This window comes from Nyctereutes procyonoides, unplaced genomic scaffold (genome assembly GCF_905146905.1).
Source record: "Nyctereutes procyonoides isolate TBG_1078 unplaced genomic scaffold, NYPRO_anot_genome, whole genome shotgun sequence".
Taxonomy (NCBI): Eukaryota; Metazoa; Chordata; class Mammalia; order Carnivora; family Canidae; genus Nyctereutes; species Nyctereutes procyonoides.
The window spans coordinates 6,276,248-6,304,104 of NW_026575052.1; the positions used below are offsets into that span (position 1 = coordinate 6,276,248).

Here is a 27,857-nt window from a genome sequence, read left to right on the forward strand (position 1 = left end):
GTTCACTTACTCGCCCAGGGTCATTGAGCGAGCAGGGCACAAGAGAGAACCAAGTCCAGGCCCTTCCAAGGCCCGGCTCCTCCTGATTCTGCAGCTGGCTGGACGGTGGTGGGCTTGAGCCCTCTCCTGGGGTGTCCTCACCTCCCGTCTGAACAGCTCCTCCCACCATCGCCAACCTGCTGCCCCTGCGTCTCCCATTTCTTCAGAAAAGCCCCCACTGTCCTCTGCAATTCCTACCAGGACAGAAACACTGATATTCCCCAGGCCTGATGCTCACATCCAATGATGGGGGGGGGGGGGGGCGGGTGGGGGTGGGTGTCGGAAGACCCCAAGGGGCCCAGGGTTCAGGTCTGTGAAGGCAGCTAGGAACATGGGAATTTCCAGGACTCCCGAAGCCACGGCAGCAAACCTTTTCCACACACGAGTATGGATGCCCTGCCCTTCCTGGGCCAGCGCTGCCCAAATGTCAAACAGAGGGACAGAGAATGGGAGGAAGAGGCAGGAATAACCACCATTCTAGCATGGCCCCAGAGGGGAGAGAAGGCACAGAGCTCGGGGAAGGCCCATCCACCAAGCACCCTGGCTGCTCCCGGAGAGGCTCGTGGGTTTCTGGACTGCCAAAGGGACGCCAGACTTGTTTCATTCTGTAAACTTCTTCCAGACAAGAAGGGCTGATTAGAAAAGCTAATTAAATCTTTTGAAGATTATCTCAGACCCGAAGCAAGGGAAGAACACAAAATGCCTTCCCGCCCTGCTCCTCCACCCCCCAGACTCTGGCCTTCATTAAGCTTTGATTTCAATCAATTGCACACCCACTAAAATTAACTTATAAGGCCAATAAATTGCAACCGCATGTTTGAAGGTATTATCTGCTGCAAGCCAAGAGCCAAGGATTGCAGAGCACGGGGCAAGATGTCTGGCACAGATGGGAGTAATCATCTCTGGAAGAAAGCCGTGCCAGCCCCTGCAGTTAGAACATCTGGTCTCAGCAGAATCCAGGCCGACAGAGGCAACAGTGAGACCCAACGTGAAAGCTAGAGCTGGGAAGATTTCCCTGGGAACCCCCCCCCCCCAGAAATCAAAGCGGTGATCCTGGGGTTCACACCCCAAGTGCAAAGTCTCTGGCAGCAAGTATCCACCCTACATTGCGGGTCTCACTGCTGAGTCTCTCCCAAGAAAGATGCATCGCGCAGATCCGGTGATGGGGTTCTGTGACTGATGAGCTACCCTAGGCTTCGGCCTAAAAAAGCAGTCAACGTTGCCAAGAACGAGTGTGAAACGATCCCATGAGCCAGCCACCCAAGAGCCTGTCCTTTCTGCTACCTTTCCCACTCCCCAGGTGCCACATCTGTTCCAGGGACAGTCCCTGGATTGAGCAGGGCCTGTGCTCAGAGGTAGAAAACCCACCTCGGGGCTTGGTAGAGAGGACTCGAGTGGCCCAGGTGTTGGTGACCACGGTGGGACGGCTCGGAGAAGGGCAGCGAGGAATCAGGGTGGCCTGAGAGTAGACCCCACCCCGCCGGCCTGCAGAACAGGCTTGACACCCCCAAGGACGTGCGGCACTTTGACCAGGGCTGCTTGGGTGAGGCAATCAACAGTTGTTGGATAGTTACTCCTCCTCGGGGGGAAAGCTGCCACCACAGGCCCTTTCTGCCACAATGACGGCAAAAAAGGACATCGATAAACGTCAGAGGGACTCAGGGGAGAACACAGCGAGGGAGCTGCGGAGAGTCAGGCAAGCAGGGACTTGACCTGCTTCCAAGGGGCCCCTACTCGCCTCCTGCCCACACCCCAAAAGAGGGTACATTTATTCTGCAAGGGGGGGCGGTTGTGCAGGCAGGGGTGGGGGGGCACCATGCCCCCCCCCCCGGGAGTTACACGTGGAGGGCCTGCGGGTCCACCCAACCCTGGCCCTGCTCTCCCCATGACCATTCGGACCAGCTCCGGTTCATAATTCACTCTAATTCCCTGCAAAGTCAGAGCCTTGACAGACCTGAGGACAGAATCCAGGCTTTCCCCCAGGACGCTAATGAGGAAGCTGTAATCTCTCCAGGCAGAGAGCAGCCTCCGGGGAAACAGCGAGCATTTCCTTTCTGGAAAAGCCTGGGTGGCTCTAGGTCTCAGGCCTGGGTCATATCTCAGTTCTAGTCTCCAGCATCCGTCCTTCCAAGGAGAATATCGGGGACAGGAACAAGGTTAATAGGTCCACGACGAGCAGAGGGAGCAAGGGGTCTGCCGGTTTGCTGGAGGACAAAATATTCCTACAGGGTCAGTCTTAAGGCACAGCCAGTAGGGGCGGCAGGGGGAGGGGTGGCAAGAAAGCACTTCAGGCCTTTGGCCGCAGAGGGGTGTGTGGGGGGGTCAAATCTCCAGACCTTCAGAGGACAGAACAACAACTCTGCACCGACTTCAGTGGGCCTCCCAGCGCAGGAGGGGGGCTCTTCCCACCAGCAGTCCACACGAGCAGCTCCCCGGAGCGTCCACCGCGGTCAGAAAGTCGAGAGAGCAAGGCTAGCCCAGTCCTAACTCAGTGACCCATCAGGGTTCCAAAGAATCTGAAACATCTGGAGTCATCAGGAAGCAAGGACCAGGTGAGCACAGGGGATGGGTAGGCTCCTCGCATTCCTCAACCGCCACGGGGCGCAGGCCGAGCTCCAGTTTGGAAATGGGGTGCCCTGGAGACGGCAGCCTTCCTCATCTCGTCCTCCTGGGCACAATGGTGCTCCTGTTCTGCTCTCAGGGCGGCAGCACTCCCTCTTCTTCCTGGCAGGGTGGGTGGGTCTGGTCTGCCTGGGGCTCTGGGCATCTCTCTCCAGGCCTGGGACGCAGGCCACCCTCCCGGCTCCTCACGCAGCAGCTCAGAACCAGCAGGGCCAGCAGACAGAGGGCTGTGTTGCGGGGAATGAATGCCTCCCCTCAGAGTGACCTTTGCCAACACGACAGGAAGACAGGTGCTCTGCGGCTTCATTCCCTGGGGCTGACAACACGTGAGCCTTCCCACAGGAAAGGAATGTGTCTTTGTTGCTGTTTTTAAAGGTTTTATTTTTAAGTGATCTCCACACCCAATGTGGGCCTTGAACTCACAACCTGATCAAGAGTCCTGCCCTGTACCCACTGAGCCAGCCCCAGGCACCTCTGGAACGCATCTTTCCAATGGGAAGGGGCAGAGATGAAGGATAAAGGGAAGACGTGACATGACCTACCGTCCTTTCATCCTATGAAACCATCTGGCCCTTAGAACACCCAGGTAACTGCTGGCCTGTGCACAAGGCAGAGACAAGGCCTCCTAACCTGCAGGCTGACTTCCCTCTGCTCCAAAACCACAAGGAATGAAAGAGGTCACATTCTGGGCCGTACTAGGGTCACCAGCGTGGCCACCAACAGCTTCAGGGCACTCTGAGAATGGGAACTTCTGGAGGGGAGCAGTGTACCAAGATGTTAAAAAAATAATAATAAAAAAGGCAGGAAAGGGGAATAAAAAGAATTTGTTTTCATAATTTTTTAGCTCAGAAATGGGTCTCATTTTAACTCATCATGTGTGGTCCAGCTGGGAAAATGTTCCCCACACTTGGTCTCAGGAGAGAGTGTCCTCAGTACTCTGATAACAGTGGGTGGCTTGAAACAGGACTCTGGGTCCCCAGTGACGCTCTAACCACCACCCCCATGGTAGCCTGTAGCTGCTGTCACGTGGGTGACATGGGCTTCTCCGCACCCCCGGCACCGAAGGCCCCGAACTCTCCTCCCCACCAGCAGCAGCACACGGATGCTGCCGGGACAGAGGTGTGCCGTCTGGCTGTGTTCCATGCCTGCAAACTGCCGCAGCACCTCAGGGTCTGGGCTGGTCCAGTCTGATCTCCCACCTGGGTGCGGGCAGCGGTCCTGGCGGCCCCTCTCAGCCCCCCAGTGGTCAACTCCCTCTTCAGAGGCGAGCACAGGCTCACAGACATCCGCTACCTGCAAAGTGGGCATCTGCCCAGGAAGGAAAGTCTTTCCAGGAGGTGCCCGAAGGAGTCCTCCCGAAAGGACTTCCAGGGAGTCCCAGGCCTTGCTGGACCCGGAGTGGTGTGAGCATACTGAGAAGGGGTGACCGCCCCGGTTGATCCAGACCCTGCAGAAGGGGGATGTCTGGGTGGCTCAGCAGTTGAGCGTCTGCCTTTGGCTCAGGTTATGATCTCGGAGAGGTTGTGATCCCAGAGTTCCAGGATCGAGTCCCACCTCTGGCTGTTTGTGGGGAGCCTGCTTCTCCCTCTGCCTGTCTCTGCTCTGTGTCTCCCATGAATAAATAAAATCTTAAAAAAAAAAAAAAGACCCCACAGAAGGGACACACCTAATGATGACCATGCATCACTATGTATGTGAACCAGGAAGATAGGAAGGAGAAGGAAAGCAGTCAAAGATAAGACCTGGGCTCTTCCCTAGGCCTGGCTCAAAAGGGCAGTACAAAGGCCACATGTTGGAATCGCTTCATTCAGGAAGTCACCATTCTAATCCCTAAGTGTTCTGACCCCTGGAGAATCTAAGAGGTGCCCGCCCAGACCACTCTTTCCTGGCTGGGGCATGGCTGGCCCCCTGCGGGCATCAGTCCTCAGCTCCAAGGCCACCACGTCCTGGAGAGGCCTTCCCTACCACTCCACCTGAAGCACGAGTCAGTCCCCATTGCACCACACATCGTGGCATCCATTCACTTGCGGTGTCTTCCCAGAGGACGCCCCAGAGGGCAGAGATGCCATGATCAAGGCCGTATCCTCCAGTACTTGGTGGGTACCTTCAGCGCTGGGCAAGTACGTGAAGATTTTGGACTTCGGAATTGGATGAGGATGGCTTCACATCCCAGGTCCACCACCCTGGCTATGTGAGGTTGGGCAACCTGGGCTGACTGTCCCCTCACCTGTAAGGAGCAATCCTCTTTCCCAACACGCTCTTGCAGGGATCGACATATGTACGGATGCTCCCGGCCAACACCAAAGCTAAAGCTGAGTCACATGGGGGTGACTTCAGGGGCAACAGAGACATCGAGGGCCATCTGCTCCACCTGGCTTTTGTACTGCATTCGTCTGCTTAAGTGTCATGGGGTTTTCTGCCTGCAGGTCAGGCTGAGAAGTGGCACTTTTCCTCCCAAGCCAGTTCCTATGAGAAATTCTTTATCTAGGGTGTTTTACCAAATCTGCTAAGAGCCAGAAAGCCATTCCAAGTGCCTGCGGGACAGAGTCCTGAATCCCCACACCACGCATGCCGCCAAGTTCCGGACAATGGTTCCAGCACTTCAGGTGCTTTGCTTCTCCTGCTTCCACTTTCTTGCCCAGACCCTAAGTCCCGGTGGACAAATGACCAGCCCAGGGTCAAAGCCCACCCACCTCAAGGCTCGAGAGATGGTTTTCATGTTTTTATTATATTGTCTATTTTTTGGGTTTTTACACTTTCAGAGGATAATACACGTAAAACAAGAAAACACTCAAAGTAAACAGAGGCTCCTACGACCCACCACGCCTACACTCTGAGCACGCTGTCCGGCCCTTCACAGAAACGACCGAGTCTGTGTGGTGGAGCCGTGCCTTTCACAGCTGTGCTGTGTTCAGTACAGACCTGAATTTCCAACGAGATTCTACCGGTCAAAGAAGGACTGTGTCAGAGGCTAAGCTTCTCCAGAGCCCTTCTTGGCAAGGCCGGTCGGTAAGTGGCTGCTCTTTTTGGTGCTATGGTGGGTGGGAGGACCGGGCGGAAGCAGGAAAGGGAGGTGGGAATCTCAGCAGACCCAGCAAAAACACCTTCCAAGACAGGGACTAGGCCCTAAAGAACTCAGGAGTCAGCGACACAGTGGGTCAGAGCGTGCAAGGGTCTCAGCTGAGGTGGGGGTCTCTGAGCCCCAGGCACGACTGGTCGGGGCACACAGGATGGAAAAACAGAGGGTCCCCGGAGACAGGCTGGGGTCCTCTTGCCTCAGACAAATGCCCGGATCCTCCTGGGCCTTAACTTCTTCATCTGAACAAGGAGGACTAAAAGAGCTTTCATGTTTGTGAGAGTCTGAGAGGACATGCAGAGAGTGTGCTGGCCCAGGGGTACCCGCGACCACAAGGAAGCACAACGTGGGACCTGCACACGCAGGTCTGCGCACGGGAGCGCTCCACCACCGAGTCGCCTCATCCCTGACCCAGTCACCAGGCTAGTGCCCAGTGGCCCGCAGTGAGCACTCAGTTATCACTGGCGAGGTAAGCCAGGTGACAGGGTCCAAGGAAGGCTGCCTGGCTTGCTCCCACCCTCCCTTGGGACTCACTTATCTAAATCACAAGCGCTGAAGTGGGAAGGGAGGAAGTAACTCACAGGTCTCGATACTGGTCAAAGGCATTGTTGGCTTCCACCTCCAGCTTTCTCAGCCGAGCAGAAGGCATGGCCCCGTCTTCCAAAGGAGGGTCATACTTGTTACTCCATGGTGACCTGAAGGGGAGGAAGGAGAAGGAAATAACACCAATCATTCCCAGAGAGGTGGCCTGTGAGCCGTGAGCCCGAGCTCCGGCTATCTGACGTTTCAGAGATAAGGCCACTACCCACAGCAAAGATGTTTCCAGGCCCTGCAACACACACAGCTTTCTCGAGGTTTGCTGAGCAAGGGCTTGGAGGCAGACTGGCCCCGGCATGAACCTCCAGTGCCACCTCTCATGAGCCGTGTACCTCCGGCAAGTGTCTTGACTTCTCTGAGCCTGTAAAATGAGGCTACCATGTGCTACCCGCAGGGCTGTTGTGAGGGGCAGAGGAGAAAATATACCAAGTGCCAGACCACAGCCTGGTCTGTGCTGTCAATGTCGTGACAGCTCCTCACTCTTCTCCTAAGTTTCCTCTGTTTTCACCATTGTATGGATCAACAGATGCCCCTCTGGCCTCCGGGACCTGCCAGCAGCTCTGGATAAACTCTTACCCCAAAGATCTTTCTATGCAGCTAAGGACTGAGAGCTGCTGGTCATGGAGGCAGGCAGGTAGCTGCTGACTACGTGTGAGAAAACCTGAGGGGTCCTCGGGGGACGGGACAGCCTTCCCAACATCCAAGACCATGGGCACATACAAAGACTGCTAATCTGGGGTGCCTGGGGAGCTGAGCTGCTTGATTGTCCCACTCTTGGTTTTGGCTCAGGTCATGATCTCAGGGTCGTGGGATCGAGCCCCGTGTCAGGCTCCGTGCTCAACAGGAGTCTGCTTGAGAGTCTCTCTCCCTCTGTCCTTCCCCCCAGCTCGTGTGCCTGTGTGCAGCACACACACTTGTTCTCTCTCAATAAATAAATGACATCTAGAAAGAAAGAAAGAAAGAAAGAAAGAAAGAAAGAAAGAAAGAAAGAAAGACAGACTGCTAAGTAATGAGAAACAGCCTCTCTTTTTCCAGCCCAAAGACTTGCTGTATTAAAAAAAAATGTATTTTGCCACATGAGGAAAGCATTTAATGACAGGGATACTTGGAAACGGGGGTTCTAGTGAAGTACCTACTTGTTAATTCCTGCAGGTTGAGTTCAGAGAAAGAGCCAGAAGGAAAAGGTGAGAGGAATGGAGGGTGGCAGTGGTGCCGTGGGCTGTGGACAAAGTCCTCCCCACTCCTGGATGGAAACGCCTCAGCGTCTCTGCCGCCTTTTCCGTATTCCCTGCTGACAAGCAACTTTTGCCTCACAGAAACCTCAAAAGAACCTTTCAATTTGGGATTCATGTTATGGAAAAAGGGGATCATGGTCCTCAGAACCCCAGTTTTAATGAATTCCGTGCACGCACATCATTCTTCTAGGGAACTGGTACACCCCCCTCCCGCCCCCGGCACCTACATCGGCACATCACAAGTATGGAACCAGAGAGTGAGCCGTGAGCCGGGTGGTCGCTCCCCCAAGCTGCCTCCATGGAGAGATCCCAGCTCCTCGGCTGCTGGGCCACCAAGGGCGAGCAGGGAAGGAGTCACTGCGCCTGGTTCCCAAGAGGAAGCAGCAGTAGCCCTGACCACTTCGAAGCTCAAGGAGCCTCTGGAAACCTTTCTTTCCAGGCAGACTCTTCCACCCCACTGCTCTCCTCACTGTTGGTATGGAGACTTTTCAACAATGGGGTAACATGCTCCCTTCTGCCCCATGACCAGCAGCCAGCCCTGTGACGACCCTAGACTGGGCACAGGACATGAGAAAGAGCTGTCCCATGCCCTTTCTCATGTCAAGAAGCATCAAGAAGATGCTCCCTTCTGCCCATACCCACCAGGGCCTACGTGGCTTCGGGGGGCAGCTGTGAAGCTGACACTGGGCACCCTCGCATCCCCACTGAGGGGCCTCTCCCTTCCAGAACACGGCTGATGCATCTGTTCTTATTATAACCTGTCTTCTTCATCCTCCGAAACTTTGCTGCCTCAGAGAACTTTCCTCCAGGACAGAAATGTTCTCTATCAGCGTTGTCCAAAATGGCAGCCCCAGGTTGAGGAGGCTACGGAGTATGTGAGATGCGGCTAGGCTGGTGGCTACTTTACTTGAATTAATGCAATCAGTTTTGGAACAGAGGTTCCAAGAGGGCCAGTCTTTCCTGTCTTGTTCTCCACCGTTTGCTTGGCACCTAGAATAGAGCCTGGCACTCAACCACGGCTTCAAGAAAGCTGTTAAAGGATGAAGAAATCCTTACCCCCACAGCCCCAGAAGCTACGCCCCGCCCTGGCCCCTCACTTTCACATATGGATGTGGATTCCTGCACCTGCCACAGCTCTTCCCTTCCCTTCTCTAGGGTGCAAGGGTGCGTGGGGAAGGAGCCCACCCTGTCCACACCTGCCACCCTAGCACAGGGCTCCCGGGCCTTAGCCTCATGGCTCAGGGTGGGAAAGAAAGATGCAAGGGGGGACTCTGCTGGTGGTCCTCCAAACCAAAGAGAAGAAGCCACCTTCTGCTTTTTCCGAGGGACACCTAAGCACTTAACAACAACAACAAAGGCCTCCTGGCAGCTCCCGAGACAAAGATTCAGTGGAAGGGTACTGATTTGGACACAAGGCTCAGGACCTGCACTTGCCAGAGGCTAGAGGACGAGACCTGGGCCCCCTCCCCCACGTGCCCCCTTCAGGACATCTCAGTACCCCCAGGCCTGACCTTTGCTCCCCCAGCTAAACAGCCCTCGCCTTCCTGTGGGCCTGGAAGACCCTCTCCAACTGGCTTTCATTTAGTGGTGACCTGACGAGACACAAGAGCCCATCTCTCCTGCAGGCTGGGGGCCTGGATTTTCAAGAAGCCTGTAACTCACATTTCTCCTGGCTCACAGACGACAGCATTTGAAGCTGTTAGTCCTGGAGCCGGGGTAATTGTAGCTGGGGGAAAAAATCATAACATTACCCAGGATATTCTTAGTGGAAGGGGCACTCAGAACACATTTAAGAGCTTAAATGGAGGCCATTTGAAAAAAGACAGATGGACAGGAACGGGTAGATTTCAAAAGTCAGGCCTTTCATTTCCCTCCGAGAATGCTTTTTGTTTGAGCTAACAGGTTTCAAACAGTGCTGCTGGCAGTGGTCACGCCATAAGGATCTTATTTAAGCAAACGATCAAACACAGTTAGGATGGAAATGTGTGGAGAGAATCAGAAGACCTTGAAGTTTTATACTGAGGAGGGGAGAAAGGAAAGAACAGTCCTGTGCCCTGACACCCCGGGCTCCTCGGGGACTGAGGCCCCCCCGGCCCCTGGTGGTGCCCCAGGAATGCGGGAGCCGGTGGGGCAACCTAGAGGCGCTGTGGGCACCAAGTCCCCGGAAGCCTGGCCCGGTCCCGGGTACTGGATACGGAAACCATTCCAGCCGTCCACGGGCTGCTGGGGAGCAGCTGCTGTACACGGCCAACTGGAGTTTTCAGGTGGAAAGAAGAAATACGGGACGCCTGGGTGGCTCAGTGGTTGAGCGTCTGCCTTCGGCTCAGGGCGTGACCCTGGAGTCTTGGGATCGAGTCAGGGAGCCCGCTTCTCCCTCTGCCTGTGTCTCTTATGAAGAAAGAAAAGAAGAGAAAAGAAAAAAGAAAAGAAAGAAAGAGAAAGAAAGAAAAGAAAGAAGAAATACAATGAAGCTGAGTGAGCAAGACTCAGTTCAAGGATCACCTCTCCCTGGATCATGTAGGCCACATGTCGCCTCATGTCAGAGCATCTGGTGCTGCCACAGGCCTCTCTCCAGTGAGGACGGGACCTGGCGCTATGCTTGCAACCTGCACAGAGACCGGCCCTCCCAAGTGGGACCCAATCTACCCCAGGGCGGCCTCAGCACCTCCACTTGGGGCCTTCCCGCCTCTGCATCTCCCCCTCATCCTGCCCTCGCTCCTGGAGCTTGGGGCTACCCACAGCTTCCGGGACACCTCCACTGCCACTGAACGGACATCTCAGGCTTCCAATGGCCCCTGAGCAGGTCCTCCCAGGGTCTTCCTCACCTCAACACGCAGTGGCTCCCACCTTCCGGCTGCCCAGGCCTGAGGCCTCGGGGTCACCCTCCACCGCTGTGTCCCCATCCCCGGGACATGTGCGGCTGCTGGCCCTGCTCTCAGGAGGGACCTCCAGTCCGACAACTGCTCGCCATCTCCACTCGGGTCTCTGGTCTGGACGAGGCCCAAATCTATTTTTCACCTAACTTCCATCTGAAGCTGGCAAAGGGACATGATTATACAACATTCATCTGGTCTCTCTGAAAAGTCAGTATTAATGAAATCTCTGTGATTCACACCCAGTTCCGTTCTGGAACACGTGGTGTGTGTCAGTTCTGGTAACCCCCGGTGACTCTGCTGCATCCTTCACGGCCTGGCGCCACCTGCCCTGCTGCACCTCTGACCTCACCCCCGCTCCGGCCTCCTAGCCAAGCTGGAGCCCCACCGGCTCGGCTCCCACGGGGACCTGACACCCCGACGGTGTGTGACCCGGCTGTCTCATCTCCACGTCTCAGCTCACGTATTACCACTCACACACGTGCCTTCCCTGACCTTCCGCCCTGCTTCTCCTTCCGACTCACTTTCCCGGGTCCCTATCATTTTGGCATTGCCGTCGACCTGGTGTACTCACTGGGATGGAAGCCCCACAGAAGAGGGACTTGGACTCGGGGCCAGCACGTACAGTGCACGCTTACAGAGAGGTCCCCGTGCATTCGCTCAAAGAATGGATCCTCTTATTTCCAGATTGTATGTGAGGAAACAAAAGACCAGACATAACAAGTAATCTGTCAAAAGGGCAGTGCTGGTTCGGAGCTGAGGTCGACTGACTCCACGCATCTCTCCCTGCTTCCCCCTCTCAGACCCTGCCCCTGGCCCCCAAAAGAACATTAAGCTGAATCTTTAAGACTCAGCCCAGGTTCAGTGGTCTCTAAATAAACCTAAAGCAGACTGCATTCCTCCACCATTTTCCGAGGCACTGACTACAGCAATCCACCACAGAAATGGTGGCTAGTTTAGGGATTCCTGATCTTTCTTAATAGGAAGAACTCCTAGACACCCTTAAAAACCAAGCTCGGACATCACTTCCTTCAGGAAATTATCCTGGAGCTTCCCCAGCCTCTTCCACGCTACCCTCAAATTCTGAATAAGCTTGGCCCTGGCGGCATGCATCACAGCACACGGCATCCCGCCACTAAGTGCATCCCTGTGCATCCCCCGATCTAGAATAGTGATCGCTCAGGGCAGGGACTAATGACTACCTATTGTCCACAGCCCTCAGCATGGTGATGGAAGACAAAGAAAGTCGTGTATGTAGTGGACCAAGCTTCATTCCGACGTCCCTGACTCACATAGGCCCTCCTCGTGCTCCAGATCCCCACCCCATGCACACCCTACACCCTGCAAACTTAGCAGGACTTCCTGCCACTACCGTGTGGTAACGACAGCCTTCTCCTGTTAGACTGGAAGCTCTGCCAGGGCAGGGGCCCTTTGTTCCCTGCCAAGTCTCCAACGCTTCTACTGGAGGCACTCCACAAACGTCTACTGCTGGGCTGGACGGAAGGAAGGATGGGAGGAAGGGAAGTGGGGAGAGAGATAGGGAGGACAGACAGACAGAAGGACGGCCGGACTTCAGTGGTCCCAGGCGACAGGGACTGCTCCTGGCCCCGGCCTGGCAGCTCACCTGTACGAGTCCCCATCTCTGTTGTAGTCACACAAAAGGTAATCCTTTCCCACCACCTTGTCTCTGGCGATTTTCAGGGGCTGGTCAACAGAAGACAGGAGATCTTCACACAGACTGGGGACCTGGCGCGAAGGAAGGAAAAGGCAGAGCCAGGGGTTAAAACAACACGTCGAATCCAGGTTGGCTAATGGCAACCGGAGCCACATCATGGTCAGCACATTTAACATCTGGCCCTTGGTACTCTGCCAGAATCGTGGGCCTGTTCTTTTCTTTTCCACATGTGTCTGACACCAACTGTGTCCCTCCATAAAGAAACCTGTTCTTGAATTACAGCGGAGCGTGATTTCCAACACAGCCTTCCTTCCAAATCTGCGTGCAGCTTTAATTACCTGGTCGCCAGGGTGGTCTGGTACGTTTAAGTACGTATGTGCTTGGTATTGGTCTCTGGTGGGCAAAGTACAAGCTCATGTCCTGAGAAGAAGGTAAACATTTGAAATACATAGGAATCCAAAGAACTCTGAGAATAACCCGACCGTGCTCGAGAACTCCCACCGGCTCCCGTGCAGGGTGGAGTTCCCAATACTTTCCAGGCCCCTGGCCAAGCATTACCAGGTTGGCTCGCAGAGTCAACCCTACCTGCCGCAAAGGTGCTTCACACCAGCTTCGCGCGGCGCCGAGCTCGAGCGGGCTTATCTCGGACCCACACGGAGCCGCGTCACTGAGAAGGAGGGCCCCGGGGCCTGGGCCAGGCGGGGCGGACTCCCAGCGCAAATCCTGCCCAACTGGACACAGGGCCCCACCAGCAACCAGGCCGCCTCCTCCTAATTCAAACATCCATTTCCACCAAAATATTCCAGGAAGGGATGGCAGCACTTTCAGAAACGGATTCCTTTGGGCTTGAGTCACTTCCACGCTATATTTTCAATGTGCTGACTTATTCGTTTCATGGCCCTGGGTTTACGGAGGCCCCACCATATCGTTTACCAGGATGGTGGCTGCCAACTGCACCAATAGCCCTTCCAAATGGAAAAGTTAAGTCATGTGGCAAAGATACCCAGAAGAGCCGCTCGGCGGGGGGGGGGGGGGGCAGACCACCGGCTGCAAGACCCCGACCGCCTACAGGAAGGTGAGGACACGGGGACCGCCCCCCTCGGAGACCACCCAGCCTCCAGGGGCTGCTTTCTTTGGGCCCCTCTGCCGGGCCCCCAGGTGCTTCGGAGCAGCTCACACGGCCCCGGCTGCCACAACTGGAAGATGGTCACCTCGTCTCGCATAAACTCTGGCCTCAGTGAAACCATTGGTTTCCTCTACATGGACCACTGCCGGTCCTCTAGCCCGTGAGAGATGTCCACACCACTAACCTCCGGCGCAACCTGCAACGGCCACCAGTGTCCTCCACCCCCCCACACACAGCTATTTTTGTCTTTTGTGATTTTATTTTTAAGTAATCTCTACACTGAAGATGGGGCTCAAACTTACAACCCTAGATCGAGAGTCACACGTGCCACCGACTGAGCCAGCTAAGGGCCCCAAATGAGGCTATTTTCAAAGTTAGTTTTCATGATGAGAACATCAAACCCCGGGCAGCCCGGGTGGCTCAGCAGTTTCGTGCCGACTTCAGCCCAGGGCCTGATCCTGGAAACCCGGGATCGAGTCCCATGTCAGGCTTCCGGCATGGAGCCTGCTTCTCCCTCTGCCTGTGTCTCTGCCTCTCTCTCTCTCTCTCTCTCTCTCTCTCTCTTTCTGTGTCTCTCATGCATAAATAAATAATATCTTAAAAAAAAACACACACACACACACACACATCAAACCCCTAGCACATCCAAGTACCAGGGATTAGGCGAGGCCTTTACATATACTTGGCAGACTGCACTTGAGAGCTCACTCCTCCTGTAAAGCAGGCAGCTTCATGCCCATTACAGACATCTGTCTGTAAAGACTACAGACAATTGAGGACCAGAGTCATTAAGCTGCCCAAGGCTCACACAGGAAGCAAGCAGGGGAGGCTGAAATCTCCCCCTCTAACTCTGATTCAACAGACAACTGAGAGCAGGGACAGTGCATGCCAAAGGCACACTGTGGCAGCAAGTAACCCCCTCCCATCCAAGGCGGCAAATAACCTCCCTGCTCAACAACCAACGGCCACGGAGCCTGGAAAGAAGTCCTGGCCAAGGCAAGGAACAGCTTCCATCCAAGGCAGCTGGGATTGGAAAGTCGCTTGCTTTCCTGCGGATGGTCCTGAGCACCTATGTGGCAGCTGGTCACCATAAGCCCTTTGCACCACCGTTTGTTCTGTTGAGTGTTGCCTTAGCTTCCCTGTTGGGCCCTGACTTCTGCTTCAAACCCCATTCGAACTGGTTGGGGCCCGATTCATCCTGGACTGTGGCAGAGGCTAAGCAAGCAGGCTCTGAAGTGTGACTTCCTGAATCTACCACTTACCACCCTTAGGACCCTGGGCAAGTCATTTTCACTTCTCTGCGAAGACCTGATTTCCTTATCTGTAATGTGGGGATAGCAAAACCTATTCACCGTGATTTGGGGTATCACAAAACACCTGCACTGGGCATTCAGTCCAGTGCCCAACAAGGGGGAGGGCACATATGCTAGCAACGGACACCCACATGCCACCCTCCCTCCTCTGTACTCAGCATTGTCTGCTGTATGTGCTTCTTTGAGGGCAACGTCAAACTGGGTCCCACCTGAATTCACCACACTGCCTCAGGCACTGCATAAAAACAGACCTTTGAGCATCCGGTTCTGATCCCCAGTTCTGCCTGGAGCCAAGCTGTCTCCCCTTCCCCACCGGCCCCCCCACATAGGAAAGCTTACAAGATAACAGGATTCGGTATAAAATAGGCTCAGCTGCACCACTGGTCAAAAAGTTAATCCACGAATTACAAGTATTTCAGTCATTTCTTGCTATCACGTCTACTGATTTATTTGTTGTCTGTCTCCCCTCCTTAGAATGCAGATTTTGCAGGGTGGGGACTTCACCTTGTTCAGGCCTGTATTCCCAGCACCTATGGCAGCCGTGCTTGGCGATAGTGAGGGCCGGGTGTATTTGGATGGGAGGGAGGAATTTTACCACACGGAGCCTCCAGAACACCTACTGGCTTTGTTTTGAAGTTAATAAATTAGTGTGCAGTAAGGATCTTTATCAAGAGTTTGCCGTCAAGAACTGAACTCTGATGGACACAAGGACCTGCTTCACTTTGTAGTTCCAACCAGACATTCCCCAAATATGAATCGCGAGGTAGTGGGAAAGCCCTAGACAAAGAGAGCTGGCATTTTAATTAAAGTCCTACATTTTTATTACTATGTGACCCCAAGCAGCACAGCAATGGTGGCCAGACTGGGAACTAAGAGACTGGGTTCTGGCCTTTGCTCTGGTGTTCATGTGTCCAATGCACTGGATAAGCTCTGCTGGCTGCTGCTGGTCTGTAATAAGAACGTCACTGTTGGAGTGCCTGGGTGGCTCAATGGTTGACCGTCTACCTTGGCTCAGGTTGTGATCCCAGGATTCTGGGAGCGAGTCCCACATCATGCTCCCCACGGGGGAGCCTGCTTCTCCTTCTGTGTCTCTCTCTGCTTCCTTCTAGTCTCTCATTCATGAATAAGCAAATTAAAAATCTTAACAAAAACAAAAAACCATCACTGCTGTGGTGAAAATACTTCAGGTAAAGAGAGACTATAATCAAAATGACAAAATTCTTCATGTAGTTAAACATGTTCATCTTTTATTTGGAGACTGCCTTTTGGGGGGCAGGGTATCAAGATGCCCTTAGTTTTATGAAATAATAGGTTTACTTGGTTTTTTACTTAAAAACTGACAACCAGGGCTATCTGGGAGGTTCCGTTGGTTAAGCATCTGCCTTCAGCTCAGGTCATGATCCCAGGGTCCTGGGTTTGAGCCCTGCATTGGGCTCCCTGCCTAATGGGGAGTCTGCTTCTCTCTCTCCCTCTGCCCTTGCTTGTGCTCTCAAATAAATAAAATCTTTAAAAACTGACAACCTAATGATCTACTCTTCTTTTTTTCTTTCTCCACCAGCCCCCATCTCGCCTTTAAAAAAAAAAAAAGTTTCTGGCCTGTGAAATACAACAATGTGGCAGCCACTGGTCTAGAAAATGGGATCCAGCCCTCCCCGCCTGTCCAAACAGATCAGGGTAACTTCCAAGGTCAGTGTAAAGAACCGGAAGGGACTCTACTCCTCCCACTTCGTAACTCATGTTCTTCAAAGCACAAAGCTAAGGCAACAGAGCAAAGGGTCAATCTGTGGTACCAGCTGTCCCCTAAAGGGCCGCTCTCGTGGCCTGCCCAGCCTACCTTTCCTATCCTGGTCAGGAAGCTTCCCAATCCCAGGAGGTCTGGGCAAAGCTGACTTTCACTCCACTGCTGCCCACAGGCAATTGAACGTCAGCCCTCAGGCGACTCACGGATGGGCCTTCTCAGGAGGTTGCTCCAGGGTCTGAGGGGAGATACATGGGTTATATTCTCTCTGTGAGGGAAGCAGGGGTGTGGGTGAGGGCTCCGGGCTGCAGTGGGCATCAGGAGAGCGCCTGTGTGAGCTTCTGAGCGGTGATATTACCTGGGCTCCCACACCCAGCCACCCCTAAATATCTGTGAGTGGGCTTTTAAGTCCATGGCCAGGTACTAACCAACCTCAGAAGAACATACATGTACAGTGCCACCACAAAGTTATGGCAGTGCACAGAAAAGCAGAGAACTCCTGAAGGCGCAGGACGTGCCCTTCCATGAAGAGCATCTGGGATGTGATACAGCCGGCCGATCCTTTGCCCAAGCAAGTACGATTTTCGCCTTTTGGGTAAACTTTCAAGGTGAACCATACCTTTGTATCCATTCTCCTCCATCAGTCCTATTTCTTTGATCGAAGAATCCTCTTTGGTTGTCATGGGGACTGAAAAGTGTGGATGGCACGGTGTGTCCACAGATTTGTGCCAGAGCAGCTGCCCAAGGCTGCATTAGTCATGACCTAGTGCCACCCACCAACCTGTCTTCCATTCTATCCCACCCCCCACTCCTGCTGGCAGCTTCCCAACACCACCGTCCTGTTCGCTGTTCTCTCCACACAAGTTAGCACACGTGTTCTTCTGCCTAAAATATCCTCCCTTTCAGGACTGCTGGAGAAAATACAGGATTGGGCAGTTAATTTTTAATTTCTGATACATGATGAATCTCATACTCAGGACATACATTTTTATTCGCTAAACTTTGCAACCCATCCCCATTCTCCTCTCAAATCCTACCACCCTCTAGAACCCAGCCCAAGTTCTGACTTCTTTATCAGGAGGCCAAATTCTTTGGGATTTCTATAGTAACACTGAGATCAACTGAATTCCAAATGCATCAGGGATGGCTGTTCTAATCCTGCCATCAGCTATCGCTTCACTCCTTCCTCGCTACTTTTAACATTCTCTGAGTCTGAGTGTGAGCCCAGGGAGGTACCGAGTGTGCGCCCAGGCAGGTACCGAGTGGGAGCCCAGGCAGGTACCGAGTGTGCGCCCAGGCAGGTACCGAGTGGGAGCCCAGGCAGGTACCGGCCGCGAGCCCAGGGAAGCAGAGCCCAGTTCTCTAGACCCAGCCTAGAGACACGCACAGGGTGCTGGGGGCTCCAGCAAGTCTGCTGACTGATTGGAGGTCTTACTCTACACCCAGAATAAAGGCAGTTTATCTCTGTCGTCAATTAGTTACCGGCGCTCTCCCTACCCTCAACTCCCAAAGCTGCCCCCACTCAGTCCTGTCAAGTGCTTAGAACAGCGGAAGAAATCACATTAAGTCCCAAGGATCAGGAGTTTGCAGAGCAATTTAAATGAAAGGACAGGTCCAAACAAAGGCAAGAGTTCACTCTGGGGTGCGTGTGTCATCGGCTCCACTGCCCCTGAGCGAGAACACGTGGTTGGTGCCGACACCCGAGGGCCGGATGGTTTCTGTCCAAACTGCCCATCTGAACAGCTTAACAGCCTTTGTGAGGAATGTTCGGATAACACCAAAGGTGTCAGATCAGTCCAGGCTGTAAGGGGGACTTAAACTTAATTCTAAGTGACTTGGAACAGTAAACAGCACTGCCCCGGCCAGAGCACCGTGCTGGTGGGGTGGGGGTTCAGGGCTCCACCGATCAATTTCTCCTGTGCCACAAACTCCTGAGGCCACACCCCCGGGAGCAGGAGGCACCATGCCCTCTACACCTGAGGAGCGGACACCGTCACCTGGCTCCCCGGGGCCAAGGGGGCCACCCGAGGAGGGCGGAAGGGGAATAAAGTGAACTGGGACAGGAAGGGAAAGACCCCAGGAGGTAGACGGTAAAGGACAGGCTAGGGCGGCCTGAGCCGCAGCTGCAGGTGATCCTTTAATAATAATGAGGCCAAGGATGATGAGCAGGAGTCACAGCCAGCATCTGGTGGTACACGCCGGGCACTGTACTATAAACTCTCCCCACAACACCTCCTTTAATCCTCAAAAGGGCCCCAGGCATAGAACAGTTAGAGAATCCTTATTTTAAAGAAGAGCAAAACAGGGCCTTGGAGGAAGACTGTGCCCGGAGTCGCAGCGCTATTTGCCAGTGGCCCAAGACAGGACATGTGAGATACAGAACAGCTCGGTTAAGAAAAAAAATTACTCTTGCTGTTGCCTCAAACTGAAGGCTCTTCTACTATCTAACCCAGCAGCGGATCACATGAAAAGAGATACAAATCAGAAGTTTCCGGCCACAAGTGAGGTTCGTGTCTGTGCCGCCATGTGGTTCTACTTTGCCTCTTCCCCTTCTCCATTAGTTATTAACGTTGAAAACAATTGTTCAACCAGAAAAAGAAACTTGAGATGAACCCTTAAAAAAAGGCACAAAAGCCAGACCAGTTCAACCCCATGGATAATCCAATCCACGGCACTCCCGTCTTTAAGAAGCGCGCCCTTGTACCTCTGTTTCTGGAAAAAAAAAAAAAAAAAGGCTAAACGAACACATTCCATCTTTTGATCTGCCCGCTGGCTGCGAGCCCGCCACCAGAGAGATAAGAATCGAAAACAGACCCTGTTCGCTGGGTCGAACACTCGGATGAGTAATGTTGGGGAAATCAGGGCTGGGCAGAGGCCGCCCCGCTCCCCGCGCCCCCCTCCCCGCATCAGAAGCCCGGCTCCCTGGCAGCCAGGTGTCAGCATGCCCGAGCTCCCGGTGGCCAGCAGAGGTCTCTGCTTACAGTTTCATTTCTTCCTTTCATTTTTTCAAAGGCTACAAACTCTCCCCTTTATTCACTAATGAAAATAAATAAACAGAAAAATGAAATATAAGACTAAAGAGTGTTTTTGGCGACACACATGCTGGTGTCAGAAACAGTCTACGGTGTGGCGTTCTGGAAAACACCAACCTTGAAAGCAAACACAACTTCAGATCCTTGGTCTGCCACTTCCTGGCTGAGTGTACCCTTCCTTAACCTCAGAAATGTGGGCTACAATACCGGCCTCAAAGAGAAATTCACGCCACTCCATGGATGCTGAGGACCGACCCCCTCGTACCCCAGGGATGTGCTAGGTGCCAGGGACACAGGCAGGTAAGGTGGGTACACGCAGCCTGCTCTCCTGAAGCATGCTCCAGCCACTGGACACCAACAAGGCACAAGGGGCCATCCCGGTGGCAAGGGCAAGACTGTGGGGACTCAGTGGTTTAGGAGGTGGCGCAGAGATGGCACACAAATGAAGGAAAGAGGGGGGCACTGTGTAGGAGCAGGAGCCAGCACACAGGCTCTGGGCAGGAGGCCCCAAGGTGAGTGTAAGGAAGAGAGGAGAATCTGTGGCCACAAAGCCACCCCTCCCAGGACAGGGAGCCAGCAACAGGAAGGGACTGTGCTGTGGGGCTTCCTGCCCACACGAAGCCCTCCAGCCACATGTGGACCTCGGCAGAGAGCCGAAGCCCCCAACTCAGCGCAGGGCAGGACCAGAAACAAGCATGTCGTTACCTGTTGAACCTAAGGTTACTCAGTCCTCCACCACCCCCAACCACACAAGCATGCACGCACGCATGGGGTTGCCCTCCCTCCCATCTCAGATCCAGCCCTCTTCCAACTAAGCTGTCACTTGACTCTAAGAATGATATTCTTTAAATGAAAGTACAAACTATGTCCTTCATTAGACGTCTATACGTTGCAAAGTGTATAACGAGAATATCATTCAAGGTACCTGTTAAGTGTAAGAAGCAATTTCCCTATTTTGAAAACATTAAAATATGGTGAACCGTGTGCACCCCAGATTCAAGAGGCTGGTGGTGCCTGTAGTGCCCCCAGTGTCTAAATGAAGCTGGCCAGCAGGGCTAGCACGAGGAAAGCATTTCTGATCAAATATTTTACTCTACTTAGAAACAAATTTTTCACATGCCATTACAACAAAGAACTTTCTCAAGAAACAAGTCCCTCCCCGCTTCCTCTTCTCAGACAGGTGCCCCAAACCACCCCAGGTAAATAATAAAGGCAAACTTCCTGGGCTGGGTTTCAGCCATTCATACTCAAGACTCCAAAGCTTTGCCTTCTAGAAGCTCACGGCCTGGAATAAGAGGCCAGGAGAGTTTGCTAAAGGAAGGGTCAGATAGGGGCACAACAAAGAGAAAGCAAATTGAGAGAAAATTAAAATCACTATCTGTGAGTCAACCACAGGCACACACACAAGGCTCCTGTTGTCCACATGTAACCCTATGCTTCCCCAAAGGGGATGAACTAGGCACTCGGAACCTAATTAAATTAACCGTTCCCTGGCCAGGGCCATGACTCCTCCTCTGGTGGAGGAAGTCAAGAGAACCCAGGGCAGTCTAACCTGCCTGCTCCTCTTAATTAAGGCCTTGTTCCTGAGGAACAGAGCAGAAAACAAACACCTTCGCAAAGCCAGAGGCCGAAAAGTCAGCAGACACAAGTCACCGTGGCCCCAACGTGCCCCCCAGTCCATCCCGCCCAAGGCTGCCCTGCCCCGGGGACCTAATGTCCCCTGGCCTCTCCCATGAAGCCCCAAAGCCTCAGAGAGGAGCCGATTCCCCAGCCTGTGCTCCTCGTGGCCACAAGGCCTTGGTTGTGGACCTCACACATTGGGGACAGGGGTGAGGCCTGATGCCGGCAGGGCTCCTAGTGCTGGTGACATGGTCCCCCGGGCAGAGTTCTGATCTCCCGGAGTCCAAGTCACATTCTGTGGGAAGCAGGTTCCTAAAACATGCTTCAGAGCCTCTCCCAGAGATGGGACTGGGGCCAAGGTCGGGGCCTGGGGGTGCTGGCTGGCAGTGAGGGTGACAGCGGTGACCCACGATGGCACTGTGGCTCCATGACTACCGGTCCCCCAGACAGAGGAAGACGCGAGTTCTCAGCCCCGGGGGAGAGGACGACCCCTTGGTGGAGACCGGAGGGGCTGGGGCCGGCCGGTGAGAGGAGAGCAAGTGTGGGCACAGAGCTGTGGCCGCCTCCTGCTAAGGGACTACCGCATTGGCCGCATTCTTATAAATCACTTCAGATCATTCAGGGCAAAGACCAGGTAAAACTACACAGAACAACCGGTTTAGAATAACGATGTTTTCACTAAGGCCCTGTGACTTCAGTGGCAGGACCGGGAACCTCCAGCGTCATCTCCGTCTCCACGAGCTGGGACCCTGGCGGCCGCAGGTGTTCTCTGAACCGCTTGCTCACACCGTCTCACTTCCCTGCCGTGGGACCCTGTAGCACGCTGCGGCCTTATTGTCACCCCAAACGAGTAGCGCTCACAGAGGAAGACGCTGAGGCACAGGAAGGTGCAGCGGCCACGCGGCCTGACAGGCAAACCGCAGCACAAAACCATCTCAGCTGAAAGAATCACCAGCTGGACGGCAGGGCAGAGACAAGGACCCGGCAAGAGTGGGTTTTGCATGATTAGGTCCCTATCACAGCCGCCGGGGTAAAGCAACGAGCTCTCACGGTGGAAGGCGAAAGAAGAACCAGCCCGCTTCCTCATCACTGGGCATTCAGGTCTGGGCCTGGCCTCGGGCTCTCTGAAACGTGCGTCGAAGCCTCCGTGTTCCAGCCTTCCTGAAAGCTGCGAAGGGGCTCGGAGATCCATGAAACGAGATTCTGGAAGGGAAATCTGACAACGGGCATATGCCGCCCGAATGAGAAGCGAGCTGCCAGATGGACAATGCTGGTGAAATGCAGAAAGGTTCTTTCCTGCTGACCTGGGAGGGTTCGCCATGGCTCAAGGGACAGGATTTCCAGCGCGGGTGCAGTAGAAGCCACCCCAGCACCACCTGCTGAGGCTCATAGCGAGCCAGGCCTGGGTACAGCTCACCCTGAAGGTCCCTACAGCCACCCCGAGAGGCCAATGATCCTAGGAAGCAGAGGGGCTTGGAGCCACGCAGCCACTGAGTCATCTGCCAGAGTTCCGGCTCTTTTCACCACATATTCTCCCCAAACTCTCAAGACCACAAACTTCTAAACAACCCTAACAGTCTACCAAAATTCCAGGGATGCAGCCGGTTCCTTTCAAGTGGAATTGTTCGTGCTGTGTTTGTGTGTCTGAGCGGGGCTCGAGGCCAACACTGATGTGCCACGTTATGTGAGGCATACTCACAACAAGTCAGGGCCTTCTTTCCCCCCTCTTTGCATAAAACCGTCTTGGCTGGCTGGCCACAACGTTTCCCACTGGATTCCTTCCATTGGATGGATGTCTCATCAGGTTTTAATTTCACTGAGTCATTCTGAGAAAATGACCACGCATGGACAAAGAAAAATCTATAACTCTTCCTACTGGGGAAGTCAGCTCCACTTAGGAGCCACCGATGCGTCCCCTTCATTGGGCCTTTAGGATCAAGAGCTCCTCTCCACTTTGGCCCATTAAGAGATACAATTCAAATGTATAGCTCCACCTAATCCCACCTAACTGTATGAGGGGTTAAGTACAGTGTCCCCACCCACATGGAGCTCAACGTCTAGGAGGAGAGAGAGGGGCACAAATGACGTAGCCACACAGTAGGTGCTATGGACAGGGAGTCCTGGATGCTATGGAAACGGAGAGGAGGGCTGCCCAGAGCTCCTCAGGAAGGCAGAAGGAGCAGGGCAGAGTCCAGGCAAGACATGAGAAGCCGAAGCCTGTGGGACTGAGGCAAAGAAGGGGAGCACCCCTGGCCACGGGAGCACGGTGTGGGAGACGGATGGCTGCGCAACTCTGTGAATATACTAAAAACCACTGAAACACACACTTTAAAAGGGTGAATTTAACAGAATGTGGACTCTACCTCCATAAAGCTGTTGTTTAAAAACAAAGGTGAATCAAGAGAGAATGTCCGAGGTGGAGAGCACAGATATACCCGGGGAACTCGAAGTTCAATGCAAATGCAACAAAGATCTGTTTGTGTTTTCAGCAGAGTATGTTATGTGATCTAAGTTTGGGGTAGTAAGCGGTGACTCTGGGCATCAGGGACCAGAGGCAGTGTTACCTTTTTATTTCACGTTCAATAGTTACTGGACTACTGACCCTTACGACCCAGAGCTTTACCACGTCAAAATAAATTAATAAATTAGCGCAGCACATTGTAGGGGATGCACTATCAGCCAGGAATTCAGAGCTGAGTCTCTAATGAAATGGGAATAGATCATTTGATGGTCCTTTTGGTTCTCCGAGGCAGAGAAGAGATGTCTGGTGGGTGCTGGTGGAGGGAGGGGTAAGAAGGTGGGGGACAGGGTAAGAAGGCCCACCCACCACTCTCTGTTTCATGCCAGTTCTATGTAAGATTTAGCTTGAAAAAGGGTTCTACCGATTTAAGAAATGTCTGAAAGTAACTTGACCAGATGACCAGCAAGGTTCATTTGAACCACAGACCCTGCAAAGTCTCACAGTTCGAGACAGACTATGTACTCATCTCTATGACCCTCCAGGAAATGGCTTTGCAAGCTCATCAGAAGTTTGTGATGTTCGTCCTAAAACCAAACCCACATCTACTAAGTGTGGCACTGCTGGCCACCCAAGAGTGATTAAGAGTTGGGCCTGCCTCTGAGGGGCACAGCCCGAGGGAGAAGAAACGGGCTCCCAACCATAGGTACCAAGTCCAAGTCCATCAGAAATTTCTCTATCTGTACACAGAACCTACATTACTCCCTCTCTGCTCTCTTCCAGGATGCTTTCCCACTCCTGCGCCTCCCACCCTAATTCTACTCACTAAAGGGAAGCCCAGGGTTTCCTATTACCCATGACACAGATCTTCATCAACTACTTCATTTGTCGGAGACCTGGTCATTCGTCGGAGTCCCCTTCATTCGTCGGAGACCTGGTCACTGGCAGTTAGCACGCCACTGGCTTTTTAAGGGCCTGGTGACAGACACACGTCAGAACTCCCAGCCCCCAAAGGACGTGCAGGCTGCTCCATGTCCTAGCTCACACTCCAGACCGACTCTGTCGGGGGAAAAGCAAGCCGGGCGGGCCTTGCTGCTCTCAAGGACTTTTCATCTGTTCCCCAAACCAGATGTGTGCCACAGGGGTGACCAGGCACTCCTCACCCAGGGGCTGGGGCCTGCCAAGCTGTGCTGCCTCAGTGGCTCTCAGAAAGGAGATGCCTTCTGACTCTCTAGGTCCTGGGGAAGCAGACTCTCTTTCCAACTCACTTTTCTGTCTCACTGTTTCTCATCCACCAGAAGGCAGGACCTACCCTAAGTCTTCAGACCTCAGTGAGAGCTCTCCAAACGTTACCTAAAACACTGCTTCCTTGGGTCCACCAGCAACAGGATGCCACACGCTTCCTAAAATGCAGAAGCCAGAGGAACCCTACCCCCCACAGGCAAGGTAAAGCCAAGAAAGGGGTCTTCGTGTATTTCTGAGGAATTATGCCTCCCAGCTCTGGTGGACAGGAACCACAGGTATCTTCTTCACCTTGGGACAGCGCAGTCTCCTGCTACCAGACCTGACGCTGCTCTAGGTCAGGTTCCTTTGGAAGGACTTCCCTGATCCTGCAGTACTGCCCACCCACTAACCAGAATCAGAGGACTAAGCTCTTTTGTTCATTTTGTCCAGAAGGAAACCAAAGTGCTACTCCAGTCCCTCATGTGTCCAGGAGTACAAGAGCTCGGACGCCAGGAGCGCCCACTGCCACCTCCCAGAGCTGTGGCAAGACACACACGTCAAGGCTAACAAAAATGACCACAGAAGAGCACCTGCACGAACGTCCTCAAAGAGACCTGAACATCCCATACACACACAGAACAGAAACCAGAGGAGAAAACTTCCCCCAAACAGAAGTGGGGGCTTGCAAGGAGACTTGCTGAGTGGCAAACTTTTTGGAAAGATGGAATTTTAAACACAAACACAAAAGGGCAGAGATTTGAGGCAGAGGAGCTGTGCGCACAGCTGGGCAGCCCTTTAATTAGGGCAAGATTTGCAAAGCCTGTGGAGCGTCGGCAGATTTTCCCGGGATCTCCGGAATGGAAAGAACGTGGAAACCGACAGGGTGACCAACAAGTTCGCATTTTGCTTGACACTCTCGTGGAGAGTGAAGCCCCCGGTCCTGTCCCCTGTCCCCTTTTCAGGAGTCCTGGCAATCGGTTCCTTGGAGCAACAGAGGACGATGCCCTGGCCTGGGAGGAGGCAGGTGGAACCTGCCCCTTCCTAAGGGCTCTTTCCACAGCACGCAGGAAAGCTCTTCCATCAAGGTGTTTTAGGGCAGAAACAGAATTCTAGGGAAAACAAGCGAGCCCCTCGGACCCGGGGGCTGCAGTTCTTGTTTGCATGTTATTATACGGTACCTCACAAGCATTTCTCATGGATTTAAATATCTTGCACATGGACAAAGGATCTGTAATAAAATAGAAAAATGATATCCACCCCCCCAGCTCCCTACAGGGGGAACACATGCCTCTTTGACTCCCAAGTGGCGAAGGAGACAGTGGTTCTCCCCACACAGCCAACACCCATGTCGCTACTCTTCTTTCTGGGACATTGTGACGTCCAATGCAGCACTGAGGCACAGTCTTCTTAAACCGATGCTTTAGCTCTACTTTGGAGGACAGCCTGTGCCCCCTAGCAGTTATAAGATGTTCCCAAGTCTAAGTTAGAAAGGTGACAAGGATCAGAAACAAAGGTAAAGGCTCTGCACCCCTTTTCTCCACCAAAACCCAAGTGCTCAGGAAAAACAGAAAGCCAGAGGCCTACTTTGGGTTCCTTTGGGAGCAGCAGCTGTTACCAACCAGAGCTGTGACGAAGACACCAGGTGACGGAGAGCCTGAAAGATCTGACTGGGAAAGACCGAGGTCCCTGTGAGATCAGACACGATAAAGGCAGGTGGTGCAGGCAGTTCCACTGAGCGCACAGTGTCAACAGGACCAGCAAGGTCACTGCTTCCCAGGAAAGGACCGATGGTGGCTCTTCGAGAGGCAGGGAGGCTTGGGGAGCAATGTAGGGAAGAGACACGTTTCCCAGCTCTAACCTTAAAATCACAAACAATAAATCAATGGCTATCTCTTCCATTATGCAACCAGAAAGTCTGAGTGGCAACCAACAGCTGATCCTCAGGAGGACCGCAGTGCATCCCATCACCTACTTCTGGGCAAGGGACTCACGAGGCAGGAACCAATGGCCAAGGCTTGACATCCACTCACAGTCCTAATCTGGGCACAAACACGCGCTCCTACTCTGCGTCCAGCTAGCTCCCTTCTATCACCCTGTCTCAGGCTCCATCTACTCCAAGCAGCTTTCCTTGAAACCCACCCATCACCGAGGGCTGTGGGCTCTTCAGACACACACAGTATCTTACTTACCACTCTGACCCCAGTGCCTCAGCACAGGCTCCAGCACGCAGGAGGGGCCTGAGCACGCCTTCACTGAGGATACAAAGGTGACCAGAGCAGAGAAGATCTCTGCCCTCAGCTTAGCAGCCAGTGAAAAGTCACATAATTAATCCAATGGAGAGTACAGGGGACTCCCATGGCTGCGGTGACCAAGGCACAGAGTAGGGGGAGCGAGGCCCAAGCAGAGGTCTGAAAGACCAGCAGAGCTGCTGTGGAGAGGTGTTCCCAGTAAAGGGAGAGTACAAGACCCAACACTACAGGCACAGGACCTTTGGGAAACCCTAGTGGATTAGTATGGCTGGAGTGGAAGGGCCTCAGGAGTGGGGGGAAGGGGACAGAGGAGGGATGGGCCAGCCAGATCAAGAAGTTTTGCTAAACCCAGAATGTTCTCTGGGCTTGATCCTGATAACAGTATGGAGTCAGAGGGCAGTGGAGGGTCATGATGGATGGAGGGGGTGGGAGGCACTCCTTAGAGGTGACACCCTGGGGCATCTGGAACCATGACTCCACCAGCCTCCAACAGCCCGAGCTGCTCCCAATGCTCCTGGGGCCTGCCTCTGTGCTAGACTCCCAGAGCCAGCTCTTCCACAAGCCCTGTTGTAGCCTGTGTCATGCTTTAGCTGCCCAGACCCAAGAAGAGGTCAAGCACCACGGGCGAGGGCATTAAAGCCCACTCACCACGCCACCCTCTCCTGGCTAGAAGACAGCACCACCTCCCAGAGCCTGATCAAGAAGCACTCGCCCACCACCTGCTATACAAGAAAATGCAGGGTGCTCTGAGAGGGGACAGAGCCGTCCTTAAGGGACAGCTGGACTGCAACAGGCAAGCTGCTCCAGGTTGTGGGTTTCTCCTGCATTCACTACTTGACACAGAAGCCAAGGCAAGTGCACCAATGTATTCTTCTCCATCACAGCAGCTGGCAAGGCCCATGGAGCGCTCGTCACAGCACCCCACGATGCCCCAGCACACCCTTTAATCCTCCCAGCTGCCCTCTGAGAATGAGGTGAAT

At 53.7% G+C, this 27,857-nt stretch overlaps 1 protein-coding gene across 2 annotated transcripts in view; it reads right to left on the minus strand.

Annotated features, from left to right (window-relative positions):
- Window positions 1-27,857, minus strand: part of CAPZB (capping actin protein of muscle Z-line subunit beta) — a 128,040-nt gene that overhangs the window by 25,655 nt on the left and 74,528 nt on the right. For both annotated transcript variants that reach the window (XM_055331430.1, XM_055331429.1), the window contains exons 3-4: window positions 12,067-12,188; window positions 6,319-6,432 (exon numbers count right to left, since the gene is read on the minus strand). In XM_055331430.1, coding sequence (XP_055187405.1) covers window positions 6,319-6,432; window positions 12,067-12,188 — 236 coding nt within the window. The remainder of the gene's footprint in view (window positions 1-6,318; window positions 6,433-12,066; window positions 12,189-27,857) is intronic.